The sequence below is a fragment of the Epargyreus clarus genome, unplaced genomic scaffold (genome assembly GCF_041222505.1).
Source record: "Epargyreus clarus isolate Ecla_fem2 unplaced genomic scaffold, WU_Ecla_fem_2.2 ptg000018l, whole genome shotgun sequence".
Classification (NCBI taxonomy): domain Eukaryota; kingdom Metazoa; phylum Arthropoda; class Insecta; order Lepidoptera; family Hesperiidae; genus Epargyreus; species Epargyreus clarus.
In genome coordinates this window covers 4,495,847-4,517,904 of record NW_027332226.1, presented here as the reverse complement: position 1 = coordinate 4,517,904, position 22,058 = coordinate 4,495,847, and the positions used below count along the sequence as shown (strand labels likewise).

Below are 22,058 nucleotides of genomic sequence, written 5' to 3'. Positions count from 1 at the left end.
AATGAATCGCGTCGCCATAGCAAATTGTATGACTACATCTGCTCGCAACAACTTTAGAGCGGTCTAGCAGTTTGTCGCGACCACTTGTAACAAAAGTAAAAATATTTTCATTTGATTTATAATACTTGTTTACTTGAATGGCTAAACGTGAATGTAATTAAACCGTTAACTGTGATTTATTTGTTTTGATCCGCAATAAGAACTAGACACGCATTACGATAAATTTCTACATTGTATTCGATACGATGTTAATGGCCTTTAAATAGTACAATTGTGACCCATAAAATGCTTGTTTATATAATCGTAAAGAATTATTTGCGTGATCTGAACGGTTGTAGTTCGATGACCGATAAACGGAGTTAATAATTAGTTTGCCCGTTCTTTGTTTAGATTATTGTTTTATAAGTTAATTAGTTTATAGTTTGTTACGTTATGTACTCAATTATAATATTAGTATATAATTGAAAACAAATGCTTTTGAAAACAATTAATTGCGTCAGTTGAAATTTATAATATATGATGAATTACCAAATTACGTACAAATTAAATTAGGAAAGTCCACAGTACTAGTAGTACTAGGTATAAACAAACTCCGTCAATTTGCGGTAAAGTCTATACTCCGATTTTCTTTCTCCTTAATCCAATATTTGTTGTAACTTTATCGTTATATTATAAGATGGCATATAATATGTATAAGATATTTTTTCATATGTTAATTTGTATTATGCAATGAGTGCAATCAATGCAGTACTTTACAAAATAGCTTTATAAAATACTAAATTTTAATGTAACAAAAAGTAAAAACACTACTATTCCCATTCCTATCCTTAAAAATAACATACAATAATAGCTTTATTTAGAACAAAATATGTAACTCTTTATTTCATTATACAGAGTATACTAAAATGAAAATTATAAAGTAAAAATAAATATCTAGACATGCATGCATCATCGTCATCATCATCATCATCATCATCATCATCAACCTATAATTGTCCCAATGCTGGGCACGTCTCCTCTCAGAATGAGAAGGTTTAGGGAAGGTTAGTCCACCGCGCTGGCCAAGTGCGAATTGGTAGACTTCACATAACATTCAAATTGAAAATATTTTCTACTTATTGCTTTATTAAAAATCTGTCCTATTATAGAAAAAAATAAAGTAACAAAAGCCTATCTATTTATTAAATATACATATTTTTTATTTATACAAATTTTGTAATCTTACAGGAGGAACTAAAAGAAGTGTTCGAAGGCTCGTGCAAGTTGATTCCCATCAAGCTGGTGCGCAAGGAGTGCATCAAGTTATCGGACGACTTCGTGCCGGAGTTGGTGGAGACGCTCGCCTCGCAGATGAACCCGCAGGCGGTCTGCTCCGTCGCCGGACTCTGCAACAACGCCAAGATTGATAAGCTCATTGAGGACTATGTGAGGAATTTATATATGTATATCGAATATCTAAAGTGGCTCAAGTAGATACCCACCAATCGAACGAACTTAGCAAAGTGCTTTCTTTTCCGAGCAATTTACATTGTCTTTGAGGGCATTTCGGGTCACAGTTGTCATCGTTGGATAGTAGTCATGAAATCTTCAATATTACAAAAAGTGTTTCAAGTCTTTTCAAACAATCTTTCTAATAAACTCTTACTTATAATTATTAGCACCAATATTTTGCGACATCGAAAAGGACATGTATTTTTTTATATCCTATTTAACTTGATATTTGATGTCGGTGCTGTTTGTCAGGTTTAAACTATTAAATTCATCATATCTAGTAAAGTTGTGTACAACTGAAATCATAACAAACGATTGAGATCAAAACTTTTGCATTTATGATATTACTATGTATTTACTATTACTTTGGTGTAAATATTATGATACATTCTATTCACAGAATGCAACACTTGCTCTGAAGCAAGGCTGCTCCAACTGCCGCAGGACGATGACAGTCATCAGGAAGAAGTTCGATGATACCAGCTATGATGACTTCTTGATTGGTCTGCTCCAGGTCTGTTGACACTATTTTTTTTTATTGTATAACCTAACGATTGGGCAGACGTGCTACCTGATGGAAAGTAGTCAACGCCGCCTATGGACATTTGCAACACCAGAGGAGTCGCCAATGCATCGCCGGCTTTGTATGAGAGCTCTTTTTGCACCTTTTTTGAAGAGCCCATGTCATAGTGCTCCGGGAATACCTCAGGAGGAAGTACACAACTACTTAAACTAAACTAAACTATATTTTACATATGTATTTATATTTAGAAATTTAAGTAAACAATAGTAAAGATTATGCGACGAAAATTACTTAAATGCATCAGTTGTTAGTATTTGTAACGACATACTGACTATCGATATACATATGTATGGACAATTGGACAATTTAATATAAAATATGTAATTTAGTTGCATGTTACAGTTTGAAGGTGGTAGAACCCTCTGAGGTTCGTCTTCGGCGGCACCACCGCCATACCTATATCTGCCTCATAATTACCGTGTTAAACGCTACTGTGGTCTGGTGGTAAGGGAGACATACTTTTCTGAGGCATTCCAGCTTAGTCCTCAGGAGTCGCATCTGTGGCCGACTTCAGGTAGGAACATCTAATCCTATTTGGGGTTGATTACAGATGTCTATGAGTGGCAGTAGCCACTTACCATCAGGTGAACTGCATGCTCATCTGCTACTCCTATATTATAAAAAAATGTTATGACTTTATTTAATTTAACATACGCTGTTTAAATTTCCTAACGCGCTCAAAGTTCCTATGTGTGTGTATAGACATGATATTCATTCGTTCATTCTCTCTTTCATTTACCAGATGTGTACCAAAGCGGGATCCCTATCCGATTCCTGCTCGATGCTAGTGTTCAAGTACTACGAGAACATCCTTGCCGCGGTGAAGAAGGACTTGACTCCACAAAGCGTCTGTCACCTCAGTTCACAGTGCTCCCACATGTTTCACTCTCACAGCCTCTACGATTTCCCCGATGAGAAACTCGACCAGCTGACGGCATCTGAGTAAGTTATTATGGATACCATTAAGTTTTCTAACTGGCTTGATTCAATTTAATAGATTAGAGATAAATGCAATTTAGAAAATTAAAATTGGCGGCAAGGTGAAAGTGAAAGTACCAGGTGTGCTCAATTAGTCAAATCAAATCAAATTGTGAATAAGGTGACATATAATGGCTGTTGGATGTTGGTGGTGCTGAATGCTACTGTATTCTGGTTTGGAGGGTTTAGCATCACAATTTAGTCCCCGAAGATGCAACGCAACGCAACTAATCTTACTATATTAGTGATTTTAAATGTATTTTTATTTATAACAAACCTTGTGCCTTTCTAGTGATGTGCCTTGCGAGTTTTGCGAACAATTAGTGCAACACCTTCGCGACACCCTCATTGCCAACACTACCGAGATCGAATTCCACAAAGTTTTAGTTGGTATGTATATTATTATAGCAAATATATTTTCAGATTTATTGGTTCTCGGTACATTCTAGCTTTAAATGGAACTACGGGATAAAATACGCGTAGTAACGAATATCGTAATTACCCAGATCGTAATGCACATTCAATGATGATTGACTATTTAAAAATGAATGAACATGTAAGTGTAGTGATCTCATTTATAATTATAATTGTCATATGGTAACTACAATAGGTATATCGACATTCTATACTGACAGTGAGGTGACAGTATGCTATACTCTCACCTTTAAGCGCCTTTTACACCAAGACAGGGCGGCTACACATTTATCCACACGATATAAATATCATAAAAACATCCTTATAAAAACACTTCATATCCACAGGGCTATGCAAACAAACGGGCGGCTTCAAATCGGAGTGCCTGCAACTGGTGGAGCAGTACCACTCGACTATCTACTACTTCCTCGTGTCGGAACTGAACCCGGCGGAGATCTGCGGTTTCATCGGCATCTGCACCGCGCGCGCCGACATGCCGCTGGCGCCGCTGCTGCCCGCCGAGATCGCGATCAAGGCCGCCACTCCTTCCTCCAGGCTTATAGGAACCGATGAGGCTAATAGCTATAGGCCTCCTAAGGTACGCTCTATGTACATTTTGCAGATATTTTGATTTTAATATGTAAGGGTTTTTTTTTAAGTAGCTAAGGTTAGAGCTTAACGAGGATTTCTTAAAATTGAGGCTTTTCCTATAGTTTGTCATTATCATTATTTCCCAGAATTTGATCCTTATAAGCAACACTATCAGATAGTGAAATAATATAGGTGTGTTTTTTTCAAAATGAACTCGTTCGATTCCCGGCTAGGGAAAAAAATATTTTTAAAAAGAAATGATGCTGTTTTAGTTTTTATCAAAATCGGCCTCGTAACTCCTTTCAGCATTTTTAGCTACTTAGCTTATAATCAACACTATCAAATAGTGGAATAATATCGAGGATGTATTTTTTTTTCAAAATGAACTCGTTCGATTCCCGGCTAGGGAAAAAGTTATTTAAAAAAAGTAATGATGCAGTTTTAGTTTTTATCAAAATCGGCCTCGTAACTCCTTTCAGCATTTTTCGCTAATCCTTATAGTTACGGATTTAGCCCTCAAGGCCCGTTTGAAAAATTCACCCTGTATATATATAATAAATAACATAATTTATTTTATGTATATATAATTAACACCTGCCGCCATTCTCTCCTTCCACCCAGGGTTGACTGGCAGAGAATGTCATCAGGCATTAAGTTTGCACTATTGTATTTTTTTAGGGTTCCGTATCCAAAGGGTAAAAACGGAACCCTATTACTAAGACTTCGCTGTCTGTCCGTCTGCCACAGGGCTATATCTTCGAAACTGTAATTGATAGACACATGACATTTATACACAGGATGCATAACGGTGGCCGCTATAACAACAAATACTAAAAATAAAATAAAGTTGAATATTAAAGGGGGTCGCTATTTAACAAACCGTTATTTTTCGAGATTTTTCATTTTAACTGTTAACCCGTACTAGGGAAACGGTTGAAATTTTTACAATCCGATAATAACTGGTATTATAATAAATACAAATAATAACCATAAAACGTATTTGAATATAATTTTATTAATAACGAGCTTTTGCCCGCGGCTTCGCTCGCGTTACGAAGTAATATTTTCATCCCCTATTTTATCCCCTTGGGGGTACAATTGATCAAAATCCTTTCTTAGCGGATGCCTACGTCATAACTTCTACATGCATGCCAAATTTAGCCCGATCCTTCCAGTGGTTTGGGCTGTGGGTTGATAGATCACTATGTCAGTCAGTCACCTTTGAGTTATATTTACTTAGATATTATACGTTGTTTACGTATTATTGATCGTCATCCCAACGCCATCTATTGTTGTCTGATATAATTAAATATTGTTGAAAATAATAAAATGCATAAAAATAAGTTAAAAAGAATGAACATTTGGTGGTACGGAAGCCTCCCATGTGCGAATTCGACTCGTACTTGGCGAATTATTTTATTTTTATAGCGGTGCAATAAATAAATCAATAATTTAAATCTTGCCAGATGGTCTTATATTCGGTTTAAGAACATCCGATCTGTTTAGCTTCGACCAATGAACTTCCATTTGTAGGATTTTTTCCGCGGCTATACACTCTAGTCCAATATGAAGAACCTATCTTTAATAATTCAGTTCCAGCGCATAGCAGTCGCACATAATCACTGTCATCCATAGCCATAGCATATGTTATTTAACAGGAGTACTGCATGATCGTTTACTACTTAGTTTTTTATTCCTCCAGACCCACGTATCGGGCAAGCAAGCGAGCGTACAGATCCTGGGCGCGGAGGCAGATCTACCGCCGCCGCCACCGCTGCCTGTTGAACGCATGTTCGTGGCGGTGCCCCAGGACCCAAAGCGGGGACAGGCGCTCTGCAGTTTCTGCGAGTACTTCCTGCACTACCTGCAGGTGGAGCTCAGCGACGAGCGCACTGAGGTAGGTACCGCCGAATGACGTCATTGCCGATTATCTTAATGTCCTTCATTCCGGACGCTAGTCGTGGGGCTATTGTTTTTAGTAGTTCACGCGCAACTCAGCAAAAAGCCCTGCAACTTTTGTTAATACTTTCTGCTCTACTTGCACGTGTAATTTGTAGCGATGAATGCACTGAGATTCGTACTATTATGGGACGTCATTATTCACGTTTTCATCGTAACTGTAAATTGCAGTTTTTACATTATGTGCGTTGACCAATGTTTATGGATATTAAGTTTTAATATGCTTTTATTGTATGTCAGTTCATAAAAATCATTCTAACCCATAACAAAACATGTTTCACCAGTTGATTCCAGGCTTAGCTGTCCATGGTAAAAAATAGCCATTTACCATCAGGGGGGTTACATGTTTCGGTACTTCCATATTACAAAACAACGCGTATATAACGTTTGTTGTGTGTGGCAGGAGGCGATCAGGAAGGTGGTGGAGAACGCGTGCGAGGCGCTGCCGGACGCGGTGACGGGCGAGTGCCGGCAGTTCGTGACGCAGTACGGGCCCGCCGTCATCGCGCTGCTCGTGCAGGAGATCGACCCCTCCACCGTGAGTGCTACACCTCAACCTCAACCCTGAGTTGAACCTTCTTAATCTCTTTCTTTGAAGGTGATAGAACCCTTTGTGGGTCGACTCCGGCGGCACCACCGCTACACCTATTTCTGCCTAATAACAGCAGTGCTAGGCGCTGCTGTGTTCCGTTTTGAAGGGTGGTAAGTGGAAGTGGTGGTGTGGTAAGGGAGACAGACTTTTCCGAGGCGTTCCAGCTTAGTCCTCAAGGGTAGCGGCGCATCTGTGGCCGACCTCAAGTAGGAATATCTAATCCTATCTGGGATTTATTACAGATGTCCATGGGCGGCAGTAGCCACTTACCATCAGGTGGACTGCATGCTCGTCTGCTACTCCTATATTATAAAAAAACACTTCTATCAGTATATCGGAGAATTCTAATTTTCAAGGCTGCACCTCTGAAGAGTTAGATGTTGCAGCCGAACAATTCCCTTAGGTTTTTCACTTTTCACCTTAAGTCGAAATGGGTCGATCATTGGTGAATCACTAAGAGGATTTTCTGAAATAGCTATATTAAAAGTCCATTACATATTTTTTAAAATACAATGCCTGACAGGAAATTTGATGTCAGTTAACATACATCATGTTATATAAAGCCTGCGCATATTTTTTACGATTATTCAAGAGTACCATAAAAAAATCGATTTGGTACTGCGCACTGTTTCATCTGTGACGTTTTATTGGAACAAAATAATAACCAATATTTCTTACGCATTTACAAAATTTTTTATAGGAATTAAGTGTGATATATTTTTGTAATAACTTATCAAATATGTTCATATTGCAGGTGTGTCCAGCCCTTGAACTTTGTCCGAAGAACGGTCCAGTGCGTCACGTGGCCATCAACTCTGAGAAGTCCAACTGTCCGCTCTGTCTGTTTGCTGTTGAGCAATTGGAGACGATGCTTAAGAATAATCGCAGTGAGGTTTGTACTGAAATCAACTTTTTTCTCATAGTAGTTTAGTATAAATCATAATCCATGTAATTTATTCGTAACTGTGAACCGTAATGACACATGGTATTATGTAGCCAGTTCTTTTTTTTTTTTTTTTTGAGAATTGGACTGACACGATTTACGACACGACAGCTTTTCTAGATTTAAAGTTAGTAGAAACTAGAAATATAGGCTCTTTGAAGTAGGACAAAACTTACATATGTGTGAAAACATAGCGATAGGGTATGGCGTAAGTGTCCCTGTAGGCTCGGGACTAGAGTAGGGCTACGGTATCCCCTGCCTGTCGTAAGAGGCGACTAAAAGGGGGCATCTGGGGTTGCGGGCGGCAAGGGTGGGAGCTCGAACCGTCCAGCAAGTAACCCCGGGAAGGACGACGGTGTGTGTGGCCGCATACCGTTGCAAACACTAGGTGTGTGGGAGGAGCGTAAACTGCTCCCCCAGGGAAGAGCCCGATTGGGGCATCGCGCTCGGAGGACTCCGGTTGTGTTCCATCTGAGATCCCGGAGTTCTCCACCAAGCGCCGAGGACGGCCATCGGGGGGTTTTAGTGCGGTAAAAATCCCATATAACCCGGCGTCGCTCCCACGTCGTCGGGTACCATTTGAAGGTTTCCCCCTCGCAAACAAAAAAAAAAAGGTATGGCGTAAGAGAGATTTTCAATCATTTTAATCGACCGGGTATTATTAAAGGATCAATCCGAACAATTTTAAAGAATCTACACATAAATATACAATATTTTTACATATAACCAAAATAATATATTTGTAAGACTCCGCCACTAAGTTTTAACGTACAAAATAACAAGTTTTTTTTTTTCAAATGAAAACAATAAAAACTTCCCTTTTTATGACAGGAGTATGGTGTAAGATAGATATTTTTAATCATTTTAATCGTCACAGGTAATGTTAAAGAATCAATCGGATCAATATAAAAGAATGTACAATATTTTGACATATAACCGAAATAATATATTTGTAAGACTCTGCCACTTAATATGTTTTAACGTACAATATGAGGAGCTTTTTAGCAATAAAAACTTCCTTTATGACAGGAGAACATCCGCCACGCCCTCGACAACCTATGCACCCACCTGTCCGCTAAACTCCGCACCGAGTGCGTGGACTTCGTGGACACCTACACTAAGCAGCTGGTCGAGATGCTGGTGGCCGATATGGACCCCCAGGAGATCTGCGTCTTCCTGAAGCTCTGCCAGGACTCCGTCGCAGACCCGCTGAAGATCACGCGACAAAGCAAGACTGACGAGAAACCGAGGAATGAGGCCTCTCTTAAGCCTGTCGAGGTGGAGAGTAGAGGCGATATAGGTAAGTTTCTGAAGCTTTTTCTAATTATTACATTTATATTAAATATTACCGATAATTTATTTTTATGTATTTAAAGTTCCTTTTTATCTTGCATCCATTTTAGATTAATTATTTTTTGTGATTGACTTTGTTTCACACCTATAATTTAAGTACATAATATAATAACTAGCGTTTTGTAGTCTCTTTTTAATGTTGTTAATGTATTTAGTTGGTTTGCCATTTTAAAAAAAAAATATTTACCATACTGAAAACGAATACATGGTAGAAGCTAGCGTGGTTTCTACTGCTGAGGTGCCACTGCCGTGCTAAATTCATACTTGGCCCTTAGGGGTACTAATTGTGGTATTTGAGTAGTTCTACAAGCCTTTTCTACATTACCTTTGAGCTGTCACTGTATTGCATCCCATTAAAAAATATTTAGTTTGTGAACCAGTCCCTTCATGGAATGAATAGTTTTGTGCGGATTTTTTCAGAAAACAAATATTCTTGATATTAAAAAAACGCGGTTTAAAAAATAGTTATCTTTAATTTATATTTATGTTAGTTAGTTCGTTAGTTTCATTCCAATCAATATAACAATAAAATGTTAAATAATAGCTTATTTTCATAATCTTTGTCATTATCACTTGTATCTCATATTACGAGTACATTATTTTTAATATCTATTTATAATCGTGCAGTTTTAAGTTAAGCATTTATTTTTGTGTGTTACAATTTTCCACATTTTAACATTTTCTTTCTTTCCTTCTATCATCAGAAACCAACGAGATTCCCGACCATACGGTGAACGGGCGGCCGAAGAAGCCGACGCAGAAGACCGTGTGCGTGCTCTGCGAGTTCGTCATGCGCGAGATTGATGACCAGATCAAGGATAAACATAACGATGTATGGCTTTTTTATTAAAATAAATAGTGGTTTGTGTACTGTTTTGAGGTTATGGAGGTTTTGAAGGTAGTAGGTATTGTTTGACCGTGAATGCAGTCTGATATACATATAAAGCGACCATCAAGTATGTCTGTAATGAGTCTAATACTGTGTTCTATACCCAGGATGAGATCAAGAAGATAGTGCACGGCGTGTGCAAGCGCATGCCGAAGTCAGTCCGCGGCGAGTGCGATCAGTTCGTGGAGCGTTACGCCGACCTGGTCATTAGTCTGCTGGCCCAAGACCTCGACCCCAATGAGGTCTGCCGGGAGCTCAAGCTTTGTGACCCCTCCAAGTTTGCCGCTGTACGAGGTATGTATATTAAAATATTGTAATTGTAAGACATGTGTGACCGAGCGAGGAATGAGTGAGTGAGAAAATGTGCGAGGGAAGTGAGTGACTGAGAGTTTATGTGTACTTCTAATAATTCAAATTAGGATTACCTAAAATTTAATGAATACATTCAGATTGTTTTGAGTATTTTAGGTTTATAATGTTTTCCTTAACTGCCAAATTATAAATATGTAATATTTAAAATACAAATTATATGAATTTCAACATTTTAAAACAAATCTCATCCTAATGAATTTTCTCACGAAATTAGTTGTCACGGCTTAAATAAGTGTTACAAATTGTTATATATATACTCTATTATCAGTAAGTCTTATCTGAATATTGAAAATTCTTTTGAAGTAATGACATATATCCATTATTCAGTAGTTCTTGGACTTAAACGATTTCTTATATTCATCTGTATTTAATTATATTAATTATAATATTGAACTGTTGAACAGAGGAGATCCTGGACTGCGCGGTGTGCGAGACGGTGGTGATGGCGGTGAAGAAGGTGCTGAGCAACGAGAAGGTGGACCGCGACGTCGTCCACGTCGTGGAGAAGTCCTGCGCGCTGCTGCCCGCCAAGTACTACGACAGGGTGAGTACAGTCCGCGCCAAACTGCTAGTCCGCTCTGAAGTTGTTGCGCAGGTGGAGCCATACAATTTGCTATGGCGACGCGATATATGTGTAAACAGAGGAGATCCTATAGTCTGATTCATAATTAGGTGTCCAAAATTTAAACAAAGAAATGTCACTGTCAAAATACGATTACAGGTATTGTAAACCTTAACAAAATAATAAGAAACAAAATCAACAAAAAACAAAAACTTTAACAACTACACACAATTTAACAAACGCGCTATGAAAACGAGAAAATATTTGAGTTCGATCACAATCACGAAAATCCCCTGTATCGTGGGTGCCATGAACACACAAAGACGAATACACAAACACCCAGACCCAGAACCGATATCTAAATTCATCACTCAGATATCTGTCTGGACGGGGCTCGAACTCCGAACCCTTTGCTCGTCAGACCGGTATGGTAATCGCTCTGCAACGCGGATGTCGAAATGTAGATTTGTTTGAGACATTTAATATTATATTGCGTTTGTAGTGTCGTGCGCTGATGGAGATCTACGGCGAGGGTGTGATCCGGCTGATCGAGGAGTACGGCACGCGCGGCGTGTGCCGCAAGATCGGCCTGTGCGGCGAGCAGCCCGCGCGCCTCGCGCTCTACCGGGAGAACGGGCACTAGACGTGAGTATACGTTGGGGTTTCGAACAGCACCCCACACTTTTTCCACAATTATACTATTTACTGTTCCTTAATTGATTCCTAGATTGAAAATTATTTTCTACTTTTAAGTTGATTTTATCATAAAAGCGTGTTTTTTTAGTTTTTTGTTATGTTACACTGTTACACTATGGTACATATATAACAAATGTAATATACGGTTTTGAAAATTTGAATTTACAATGAAATTACTAATTAACTAATTTCAAAATCACAACGAAATTACTTTATGCAACTATTCTTGATTGATTCCAGGTGGAGCTGCAGAATTAGATATTATTATAGTCTATATTCGTAATCTCTATTAACATAAGCTATTAAATTTTGTAAAGCGTTTTCAGTTTCACATCTTGGTTTGTTACATAGCAAAATGTAAAGTGACTATTTTAGGTTCGACATGATTTCATTTTACAAATAATTGTTTGCTTATATTTTTCATTTTGTTAAAAATATCCCGCAAAACTACTTTTATCGAAGATGTAATTGTTTTATACTGATGCCAATATATAGTCACAGAATGGTTATTTTTACTTATATTTTTTTATTTGCTGCTGTTTTCTTATTATACGTAATCAGTGATGTTAACAAGCGTAGGAATTCGTAGGAATTTTTTCGTATTCTTAACTTTTTAGCCTGTGATAGAATAAATCTTTTGTAAACCTATAACATGGAAATAAAAGCCGGGGGAAAATCATTGATTGTTTTATTTTAAGAAATCCTAATAGATTAATAACAATTTCAAGAATATAGTGCATTTCTTATCGGCGTGTCAATATAATTTTGAAATCTTATTAAAACAGGTTTGTTTAAATTACAACAAATTCACAAATTGTTAGCACTGCGGTCAATGAACATCTGTAATGATTCTAATTTTATTAAACATAGGTCTATAATGGTAACAAATTAGTTGCTGCTCCTCAAAAACTGAGTTGAACATTTATGTCATGTTGGATGTAGTATTTCTTTGAGTATGAAGACTGTCACCTGTAATCTAAGAACTTGAAGTCAATTTTGTATAAATAATTCCGCCTAATACTTATTACCTGTTACTATCTAAAAAACTAAACAAGAAAAAAATTTATTGCTATTAAATAAAATAGGCAAAGAGCCGCTACAGACGTACAATAAAATTCAACCATTTCATTTTTGTAGCATTATTTAGCCAACGATAATTGAGACGGCGAAGGCGTATGGCATCGCTTCTCTTCGATTTCCTCCAGTGACTTGGTGGATATTTCCGGTTCGTTGGTGTTGTGTTGCTTCAAGTAATCAGCGAGCCAGAGTATTGGTTCCGCGGGCCGCTCCTGTGCTAGCGCAGTCAACGCGGGTAGCAGCGTGCTGGTGAGGTGCTTCTGGATGTAGTCGCCTACTTGCCAGTGACGTAACAGGGGGCCGATTACCACTTGAAAACAGAATAGTTTAATTGTATAAGTGATGTTATGCTATTAAATAACTTAATACCAGTAAATTAAATACTATTTTTATATTTTATAAACGCTCATTCAAGAATCTTGATGTTTTTCATTTTATTTGTGATTTCTTGAGTAAATGAAAATAATTTTTACATTGTTTTGTGCTCAATTTATACAAATATAACTACAGTGCTTTCTTTTAAAATAGGTACATATTTGTCACTTTCTGGGCATTCCAAATAACTAGCGTAGGTGTCCAAAGCATGGTGAAGATATTAAAACGATACATCCTTTTTTTTCTGTATAGACATATCACACATCGTATACGTACTATACATCTACTTATACTCCAGACGTCTAGACTTACGTGTCGTAAGATATTTTTAAAGACACGAGACATTCAAAGATATAGGGTTATCCTTACTGGTTGGAAAGAAGAAATGTATCTCTCTCAAAGCTTCGGCATAGTTTTCGCTGCCGTGCAACGCGTTGAAATAGTCGCCATACTTGGTGCGACGACCGTAGCACGCGCGTAGACTATCCGGCCAGTACGCTTGAGCTTCCGCTACTCTGGTGTTATTAGGAAAAATATATACAGTAATACCTCGGACTTACACGATTGGTGGGACCGAGTGATAACCGCGTAAGTCGAATTCGCGTAAGTCGGGGTATGCATGTAAATAACATCGTATGGTATGTTTTCGAATGTGTTAACTCCGCGCAACAAATACAATTGTTTACATGAATAATTATAGGGTCAGTAAGCTTATTATTAATTTATAATCGGGAGTTGCGGGATGCTCAAATCAAAGGAGAATGGACGAGATTTGAAAATCGAATTCGCGTAAGTCGGGGTAGCGTAAGTCGAGGTATTACTGTACTAGCATATAATTGTGTATAAGGAAACCCTAATTTTTTAATTTTAATTTTTCAATAAATAAAACTGCTATTATCTCGAGCATGTAAGAAAAATGTAACGTTTGATCATAGTTGAAATAAAATAGTGAGGTATCTGTACCGACGCACGTGAAGTGATTAATGTCTATATTAGTCTTTAGAAATGATATAAATAAAATTTGATTAACTTCAGATAGACTACCTACCCAATTGGATATTCGCCACATGTGTAATAGGCAACAGTAAGTACTTACCTAGTCACCTTAACACAAATTAACTTTATACATTTTATAACATAAGAAAACAATGCTATTCAGATGTTTAAAAGTGGCGTTCTCGTAAAGAAACACATACCTGGCCGGTCCCAACAACACCCGCCACTTCTGTATGCAGTTCCTAGTGGCGAGCACCATCGCGATGATGGGCCCGCTGGACATGTGCGCCACGAGGTGCGGGAAGTGGTGGTGGCCGTAGTGGCCGCGGTACAGCTCCGCTGCCTGCTCTGCCGTCAGACGAACTTCGCGCCGCTGGTGTACATTAAAAATAAACTATTAGTGACGTTCGTACTTAGAGATCGTGTTTGAGACTGACAATTTGCGAGGGCCCATTGCTGTATTTTTAATAAGCCATTTCCCCACAGAACGAGGTTCCTATAGTACCCACATTGCGTAACCTTTATTTTCTCATTTTCTGAGCAAAAATGGTCAATCTACTAATCATATACACACATACAGTAAACAAATAATCACTCAAGTAAAGTATAGGGGACTATAAAAAGGGGTAAAGCTGCTAGTCCGAATATAGAATACTCTGAATATAGAAATGAATCGCGTCGCCATAGCAAACTGTATGACTACACTTGCTCGCAACAACTTCAGAGCGGACTAGCAGCTTGGCGGGGACTATACCTATTATCAAAGAGCTAGATTCATTTTTTAAATTAATCCCCAAAAAGAATTAAGTTTGAGATTATTGCTTGTAAAATGTATAAATTACTGTCAGTTTACATTGGCTTCTTAGCCAAGGCTTAGAGCTTAAAATGCTTTTAAAATAAAACAAAACTAATTCCGAGCCGTCACCGTCGAGACTACACTGAATAAAGCATTTTAATTATTCGTTACCTCGGTGCAGCCTAGTCTAGACTCATAATTAACTTTAGATTTCGTATTTACTGGGTAGGTACGACTTATCTTGTTTTGCGGAATGGAAGACAATATAACTCTTATAGTTTAATAGGGGTAAAACCACCGTCACGTATATTAAACTCATTATTAGGTATAACAATATAAAATTGTGTTATGTTCTAAACAGTTTGGTTGTTTCTCTATACTAAAATGAGGCGTTTCATTCATATGTTCGGAGGCACAAAGCATCTGTGATATATCGGGTAGAACCCCATTATTGTTTGGGGTTGTTGCAGATATGCATCGGCGGCAGTGATCATGATCTTTGATCACTTGGACAACAAGCATCCTCGTTTACTACTTAGGTACAGTACAAAGAGTCCACAATGCTAATTACTTATCTACCAAACCAGTATGCACCTACGTGTATCTAACAAGCTTTGACCAAGTAAGGCATGTACCTACTTTACTTTAATTTATACTTATTACCCGCTTTTTTAAATATAAATTTCTGTCTTAATAAGTAAGATTAAGACTGAAATTTTGCCGCAAAGCTAATCAGTGCAACAAGACGGTAGTAAACATTTTAAAGTAGATTTATATAAATAAATCATATAATCCAAGCAGTATAAAGTTAATTAAATGTTTAACAGACAGGTATGTAGGTAGGTTCCACTCCGGTGGCACTATCGCCGCACTTATTTCTGCTTTATAGCAGTTTTAAGTGCTGCTGCGTCTCCGGTTTGCAGTGTGGTAAGGAAGACTTGACTTACTTATCCGAAGTATTCCAACTTACTCCTCAGACGTAACAACGCATCTCTGACCAATCTTAGGTAGGAATCTAATATTGGGTTGATTACAGATGCCCATAAGCGGCACTAGCCTCTTACCATTAGCTGGACTGCATGCTAGTTTGTTACTTCAATATTGTGAAGAAAAAAAATCACCACGTTTTATCGTTTTCCAAGGTCTCAATATATGCACCCATAGCGTGTTATGCCTATGTAGGCAGATGATTAAAAATCCAATTTGATAGAGTAGACCCTAGATAGTGTTTCGATCGTGCGTATCGTGGCGTGGTCCCCCTTGCAACATCAAAAGGGTATGCGTAATTAGTTTTCGTATGGTTGCCATAGATAACAGCGCTGGCCGGCTTCGAACAAAGAGGAAGCTTTATACTCACACTACGATTCTCTATATCGTTTACAACATGGACGTACGAAAAGAGCCAAAACATCAATCTAATGTGATGTCAACAGATTAAACTTGGTACTCTGAATCAGAATGGCGGCTTTCAAGCATGTGGAAGAAGTTTCATAAGAAGAATAGGGAAGTAGGTAAGTACTACTGATTATTCATCTTTTAACTTATTAGGGAACTCCGTATTACTAACGGATAGTAATAATTTGGTATTTTACGACTTATTATTATAACTTTTTTTAAAGTTATTATTTATTATTCTTCACTCCAATTACAATTGAATCTTATTGGGCTCTAGAAGTAGGAAATAAAGTATAACAAACCGCAAAATTACAGTTTATAATTCTCTATTTATTTGAGGTTTGGATTTTTTTATTACAAATATATTCTAATACAGAGATATTTTGGAAGTCGCCCCACTTGAAACGTCAATGAGTAGAGATAGCGGCCGACGGCACTGCCAGCGCTGTCCGCTTGACGACATGACGTGGGACGTAGGGTTGTCACAAACATTCCATGTCTTTTGATTTTTTCCATTTGTTTTTAATTTCAGTTTTATGGCGCTAAAGTAACGAAGTTTTTCCTTTGCAATAAAATATATCCATGTAGTGAGTTGCAGCTTATTATTATTATCCACATAATTTAGTTTTATTGATATTTAACTTAATTATACAAGCAGGTTTATATGTTATTCATTGTAATGTATTATTTTTTTAACTAACAATTATTAAACTGCCCATTTCTCAAAGGTAACTTAATATTTTTTTATTTAAAAATAATTTTAGTTATGACATAGGTACTTATAAGATTAATAATATTATGGCCTTGTGTAAAAGCCTCGTAACTCGAAACCTCGAAACTCAGTAGTTAAAAATATTTTCGGACTACAAATGATTGCAACACACAAAAATAATGTTCTATTTAGTAAAGCGTGACAGCCCTACACTAACGAGGGTTGGTTGTGACGCGGAATAATGAAAGCTCGCCCTCGCGTGCTCTCAAACTAATGTAGATATGTGTTTTGCATACCAATTAGGGTAACCATTCTACTAGAGTCAACTGGAAATATACATTTTGTTAGAAACTTTCAAAAAGCCGAATCCAACGACTGATATTTATGAGGACTATGTGAGATTTATGTATTGTTATGTTAATTAATAATGTTTTACATAAGATTTACTTTTTGTACTTAGTAGGTAGTTTTGTACTCTAGGTATCAAGAATCGGTCTGCGGCTGTCACCTACTAGGTAGGTAGTTTTGTACTCTAGGTATCAAGAATCGGTCTGCGGCTGTCACCTACCATGCTTAAATATAATGAGAGAAATAATTACAGGTTCCATAGGAACACTTTCATTATATGTCGATATTATTACGTATATACCATATTTTATTCTATATCTTTTCTATCAGAGGTCGATCATTAATACTACCTTGGTATCACCGCTAATACAATTAATGTTGAAAAAAAAAACAGAATTATGTGTTATACGACGTGACAGTTATTATAATAATAAGTAAAGAAACAAAATATAAATAAATTTAAAGTCGAAATTGAATTAATTTTTTTAGAATAGTCCTCACCAAAACCATGGTGATATTGTCCAACCCTTCTCCGCCACGCGCCGGCCACTCGGACATGCACATTTAGAGCCCCTCATGTATCGCAGATTCGTCTTGGGGTGCTTTCTATTCTAAAACACGTCACGTTATAATTTTTGAATGTTTTCAAAAGAAAATAAATGACTGCCGAATAAAAAGGCTCTAAAACTATAATGTTTGTAATAATAAAATTCATGACGATGACTATGAGTAAAATATTAAAAAACAACGTCTTCATATTCATAAGAAACTACGAGACTGTGGCAATCACTCAATATACGTATAGGTATCTTTAATAAACAAACAATAATAATAATACACTGATGTAAGTATCAGCTAGTCTTATATGAACCTGTATTCTACTTACATAGGTAACTGCTTTCGCTTAATAATTGCAAATGTTAAAATTTAATTTGAATCTTTTTATACTTAAGTACCTACTTACTTACTTTTACTTTAAATGTAAGTTATGCAACTCCATCGTATTCCTGTTGGTAGGTTGGTCAAATTTTCAATATTTAAATTATTGTGCTTTGCTAGGTATATACATATACAGGCCGCTTTTCTTTTATTGAAATAGTTCCGATGTTTTAGTTATATCAAAATTTTGTTAGTACATTTTAAAGAGGAAATTAAAAAGTCCATTCGACTCTTCAACCCCTCACATTCCGTATCATCCCTCGTGTATTGCTGCAGATTTATCTGGGGGCGTTTTGCATTTCGAAACCATGTCACGTTTTTGATTTTTAAACGCAAACTGGAGGAGTTCGTCCTGGTCTTAATATTTTGATATTCGTGCTTTTATTGTTTGTATTTATATGTTTTTATATATTTGTATGCGATACGTATTGTAATACTAAGCGCTTTAATATAATGAACTAATTATATGTGCCTATTAAAATTATTCACTAATTTACAGGCGAAGGAGAACACCTAGAAAAATTCCTTCTTCAGAATTGTTTCGGCAAAATTGTGTAATAAAGTAGGTGCCTTTGAAATAATAGTTACTATATGTTTTTAAAATTAAAATTAAAAATAATACAATTTACTTTAAAAGTGAAAGAAAACTTATGAAGAAATTAGTTCTTGAGAATTCTTAAACTTGGCAAATATTTCCGCTAACCAACCCACAATTTAGCACCTTGGCGCTAAGTTGGTACTTGTTGATGGGCATTTTAAATGTAGAGCCAATACATAATTTCCTTTAGAATTTCCTTTAGCCTTTGATAATAGAGTAATAATATGTATGTTCTTATTATTTTACTTAAGCGAATTGGCGCAACAGTTCCACGCTCATTCGCATCGATCCAGCGTTTATGATGTCATTATAATACACTGTAAACTGTAACTCAGATGTACTCAATCGTCGGGCCGCTTGCGGTAAACCTCTGAATTCAAAGTTGAGACAAATGTGCAAAATTACGTCAATGCACGCAGTGAAATAGATATTGGTAGGTTTAAGTACGCGTTATTGTAATTTTACTAATGGACAGCAATTTATAATATAATGAAAAGATTATGTCTTATTTCTTTCCTATCTTAGTTAATTTAATGACTATGCCTTTATTTCAATACGTATATTATTATTTATGACTCGTATACAATTAGCATTTTTATAATAATTGAATGTTTGTCGGGGCCCCTTTTACCTCTTATTGCTACGCATGGATTTCCCCTGAGTTTTTTCTCAAGGGGACATGTTTGAGTATCGCTGCATGAGTCATAAAACACAGGCGGCGCCGCTGCACGCCTCTTACAATGTTTTCCAGTTAATATTGGCATTGCTATTTCAATGTTATGTCTATACAGCGACATGGCTGACAGTTGATTGAACTTATTATGTTACAATTTAAGATATAAATTTCTTGTGTGGTAGTAAAAATGACGAAAACTGTTCCTATTATATAAATGACCTAAATGCATTTATGAATCTCAGAAGCTCTTAAAATATCGACCAGATGGAAAAGTCTTGAAATGTATTTGTAAAGTAAAATACAAACCTATATACTTTATACTTTGCGGAAACTAAAAAAGTTCGTCCAATATACACCTAGTATATGAAGTATTAAGTAAATACAGGAATATAGTGTAGAGCAGTAGCGTCTTGATACAAAATATTCGTCCCTTTGAGAGTAAATGTACTTTTAACACCCTTTAACACCCCTTAAGCTTTTTGCTTTTATGTAGTTTTTCTTTACAATCTGAGTAGGTATACTGATAATAAGCCCATATTATTCAATGCGTACGAATAAGAAGATTAAAATCACATACTTACGGCAAGAATCATGAATCCATGGTCACGTATGTGATTTTCTATATCTTCAGCATTCTCGTAAGCTTCGGGCTTAATAATGGCTAACGTACGCTCCGAATATGCATGTATCTCTTTGTCAGATCCACTCGAAATTGTCGACATTATAAAATATCAAAGGCTTATCAAGAAAGTGAAACAAACAATCATGACAAAGTCAATATTACATGAATTGTCAATTTAACATTTTATTTTTATTTAAATGTATTGTATTAAGAGTTGGCTATGGATATACTTAAAAAAGGGCAATCTGGTTTTAACCCCACTTTACTCTACCGTAAATAAATAAAATATTTTTTATGTATTTTCTTCAAAAAATCTTTAAATACAAGTATCTTCCTACTTTGGACAAAATAATATATGTACAAATTCTTAGGAAGATAAATTAAAAACACAAGTAGGTGTTCTCTGTTTTCTATACCTTTTAATCGAAATCGAATGTAGGTATTACCAAGCCTTTACAAAATCAAAACCAACATTTGAATTAAATTTATTTGGATCTCCTAATTGTATTGTTGTACGACTATGCAACCAACTTATACAACAGGGAAGGCTGTCGTCAACTCGCGTCGTATTTCGTCCTACAAAACAATGCGGCTACATTTAGCAAGAACAATGACATGAAAGTCGTTAATTCTGACGGCAGAATTAAGCTTCGTAAGCGAGAGAGCTTTTGTGCTTATCTGTTGTCGTAGAACAGTCGTAAAGATATCTTTTTAGTACTTACTTTCATATTTTATTAACTCTAGTAAATATATAAGCGCTTTCTCTTATAATTTAATGCTGGGATTCCCTTTGTTCCACTGATACATGAATGGCCACACCCAGAATAAAGTCCTATGTCATTTTAATAAAAGTGTTAAATATATACAATAGATCGAAGCACACATACCCTTGCGATTCGAATAGATCGTAAATGATTGAAGAAAAAAATAAGTGTCTATTCAGACGTAACTACAACCACGCAATACGTCAACTACAAATGTCGTAAAGGTCATGCAGACAAAGCGTTGTGTCTATATAAACGTGTCTGTATCATATAGAATAGCCGATTTCTCATACACGATGTCGCTTGTATTTGCGTCGTGGTTGCTATGTGGTTAGCATTGTCCACAATGTTGGTACGCACGGCAAAATATGGTCGATGTGGGTGAAAACTGTTCATTTTCATACAAATGTTGTGTGGAATGGTTGTCGTTACATGTGTACACAGTAAGCTAAGGTGGATACAGTCTCAAATCAAAACAATTCAAAAATGTTTTATTCAAAATAGATTATTTACAGAACTATTTTGAGCGTCAATCTACCGTAACTTCACAAGGTGTTTTGTTATGGAAAAGAAGCGAAGAAGAAGACTAAAATTGGATGAGAGGAAGTACCTATTTAAATTGTATGCGCGGAAATACTACAAAGGGGACGTTAGTAGAACAGTAACTAAGTCTTGTTAAAAGCATTATGACATACATTGTTTGCTAACATTAAATACATTGTTTGCTAACATTAAATACTAATCAGCATAGGAGCAGTGTGGTAGAAGGCTTGGGCCTTCTCTAATCTTAGGGAAAGAGCGGCGCGTAGCGATGTGAGATAAAAAGGGTTAAAGACGGTTTGACCATGTACCTAGTTATGTCTTTGTCATAATAGCGTAGTGCATAAAATGAAACAACACGAAATAAGTTTAAGTAAACCTTGTTAAAATATACAATATAACGTAGTGTAATAAATATGTAAACACACTCAATTTTGGTTATATTAGAGCTACGCTTGAACGAACTCGAATAATAAGATTTTAATACATCTCTTTTTGGCTCGGTAATCAAAATTCCGTATATGTAACAGTTTTATTAAAATAATAACAAAATGTACTTTAAGAAAGAAATAAGTATTTATTTGTAATAATGAAAATTTATATTTTAATACTCAATAATAATAATTTACGTGTTCCTTTATTGAACGAAACAAAAAATATAAATGTACCTATTCTACACGCCTTATGCATCTTGTAAAGTCTTACAGCCTTAGAAATTATAGAAGCTTAAATATTTATACACTATATGAAGTTAACGTTGCTTTGTTGAATTATTTACGATGCAGATGCAAAACGTT

At 36.3% G+C, this 22,058-nt stretch overlaps 2 protein-coding genes across 3 annotated transcripts in view; one reads left to right on the top strand and one right to left on the bottom strand.

The window, feature by feature from the left end:
• Positions 1–12,102, top strand: part of Sap-r (prosaposin) — a 28,107-nt gene extending 16,005 nt beyond the window's left edge. Inside the window, exons 8-21 of one of the 2 annotated variants that reach the window (XM_073082873.1) lie at positions 1,228–1,425; positions 1,892–2,005; positions 2,817–3,016; positions 3,345–3,442; positions 3,814–4,064; positions 5,760–5,954; positions 6,420–6,554; positions 7,363–7,500; positions 8,581–8,851; positions 9,609–9,736; positions 9,901–10,087; positions 10,570–10,709; positions 11,230–11,372; positions 11,664–12,102. In XM_073082873.1, coding sequence (XP_072938974.1) covers positions 1,228–1,425; positions 1,892–2,005; positions 2,817–3,016; positions 3,345–3,442; positions 3,814–4,064; positions 5,760–5,954; positions 6,420–6,554; positions 7,363–7,500; positions 8,581–8,851; positions 9,609–9,736; positions 9,901–10,087; positions 10,570–10,709; positions 11,230–11,370 — 2,196 coding nt within the window. In that variant the 3' untranslated portion in view covers positions 11,371–11,372; positions 11,664–12,102. Of the gene's footprint in view, positions 1–1,227; positions 1,426–1,891; positions 2,006–2,816; positions 3,017–3,344; positions 3,443–3,813; positions 4,065–5,759; positions 5,955–6,419; positions 6,555–7,362; positions 7,501–8,580; positions 8,852–9,608; positions 9,737–9,900; positions 10,088–10,569; positions 10,710–11,229; positions 11,379–11,663 lie in introns of both variants that reach the window. The other variant, XM_073082874.1, reaches the window with a different exon arrangement.
• Positions 12,096–20,127, bottom strand: LOC140749728 (nucleoside diphosphate kinase homolog 5). The gene is made up of 4 exons (XM_073082875.1): positions 19,917–20,127; positions 14,072–14,244; positions 13,245–13,390; positions 12,096–12,810 (listed from the first exon to the last, which is right to left on the bottom strand). Exons 1-4 carry the CDS (start codon positions 20,055–20,057, stop codon positions 12,563–12,565), a joined length of 708 nt encoding a protein of 235 aa, XP_072938976.1. The 5' UTR covers positions 20,058–20,127; the 3' UTR covers positions 12,096–12,562.
• Positions 20,128–22,058: the final 1,931 nt, after the last annotated feature.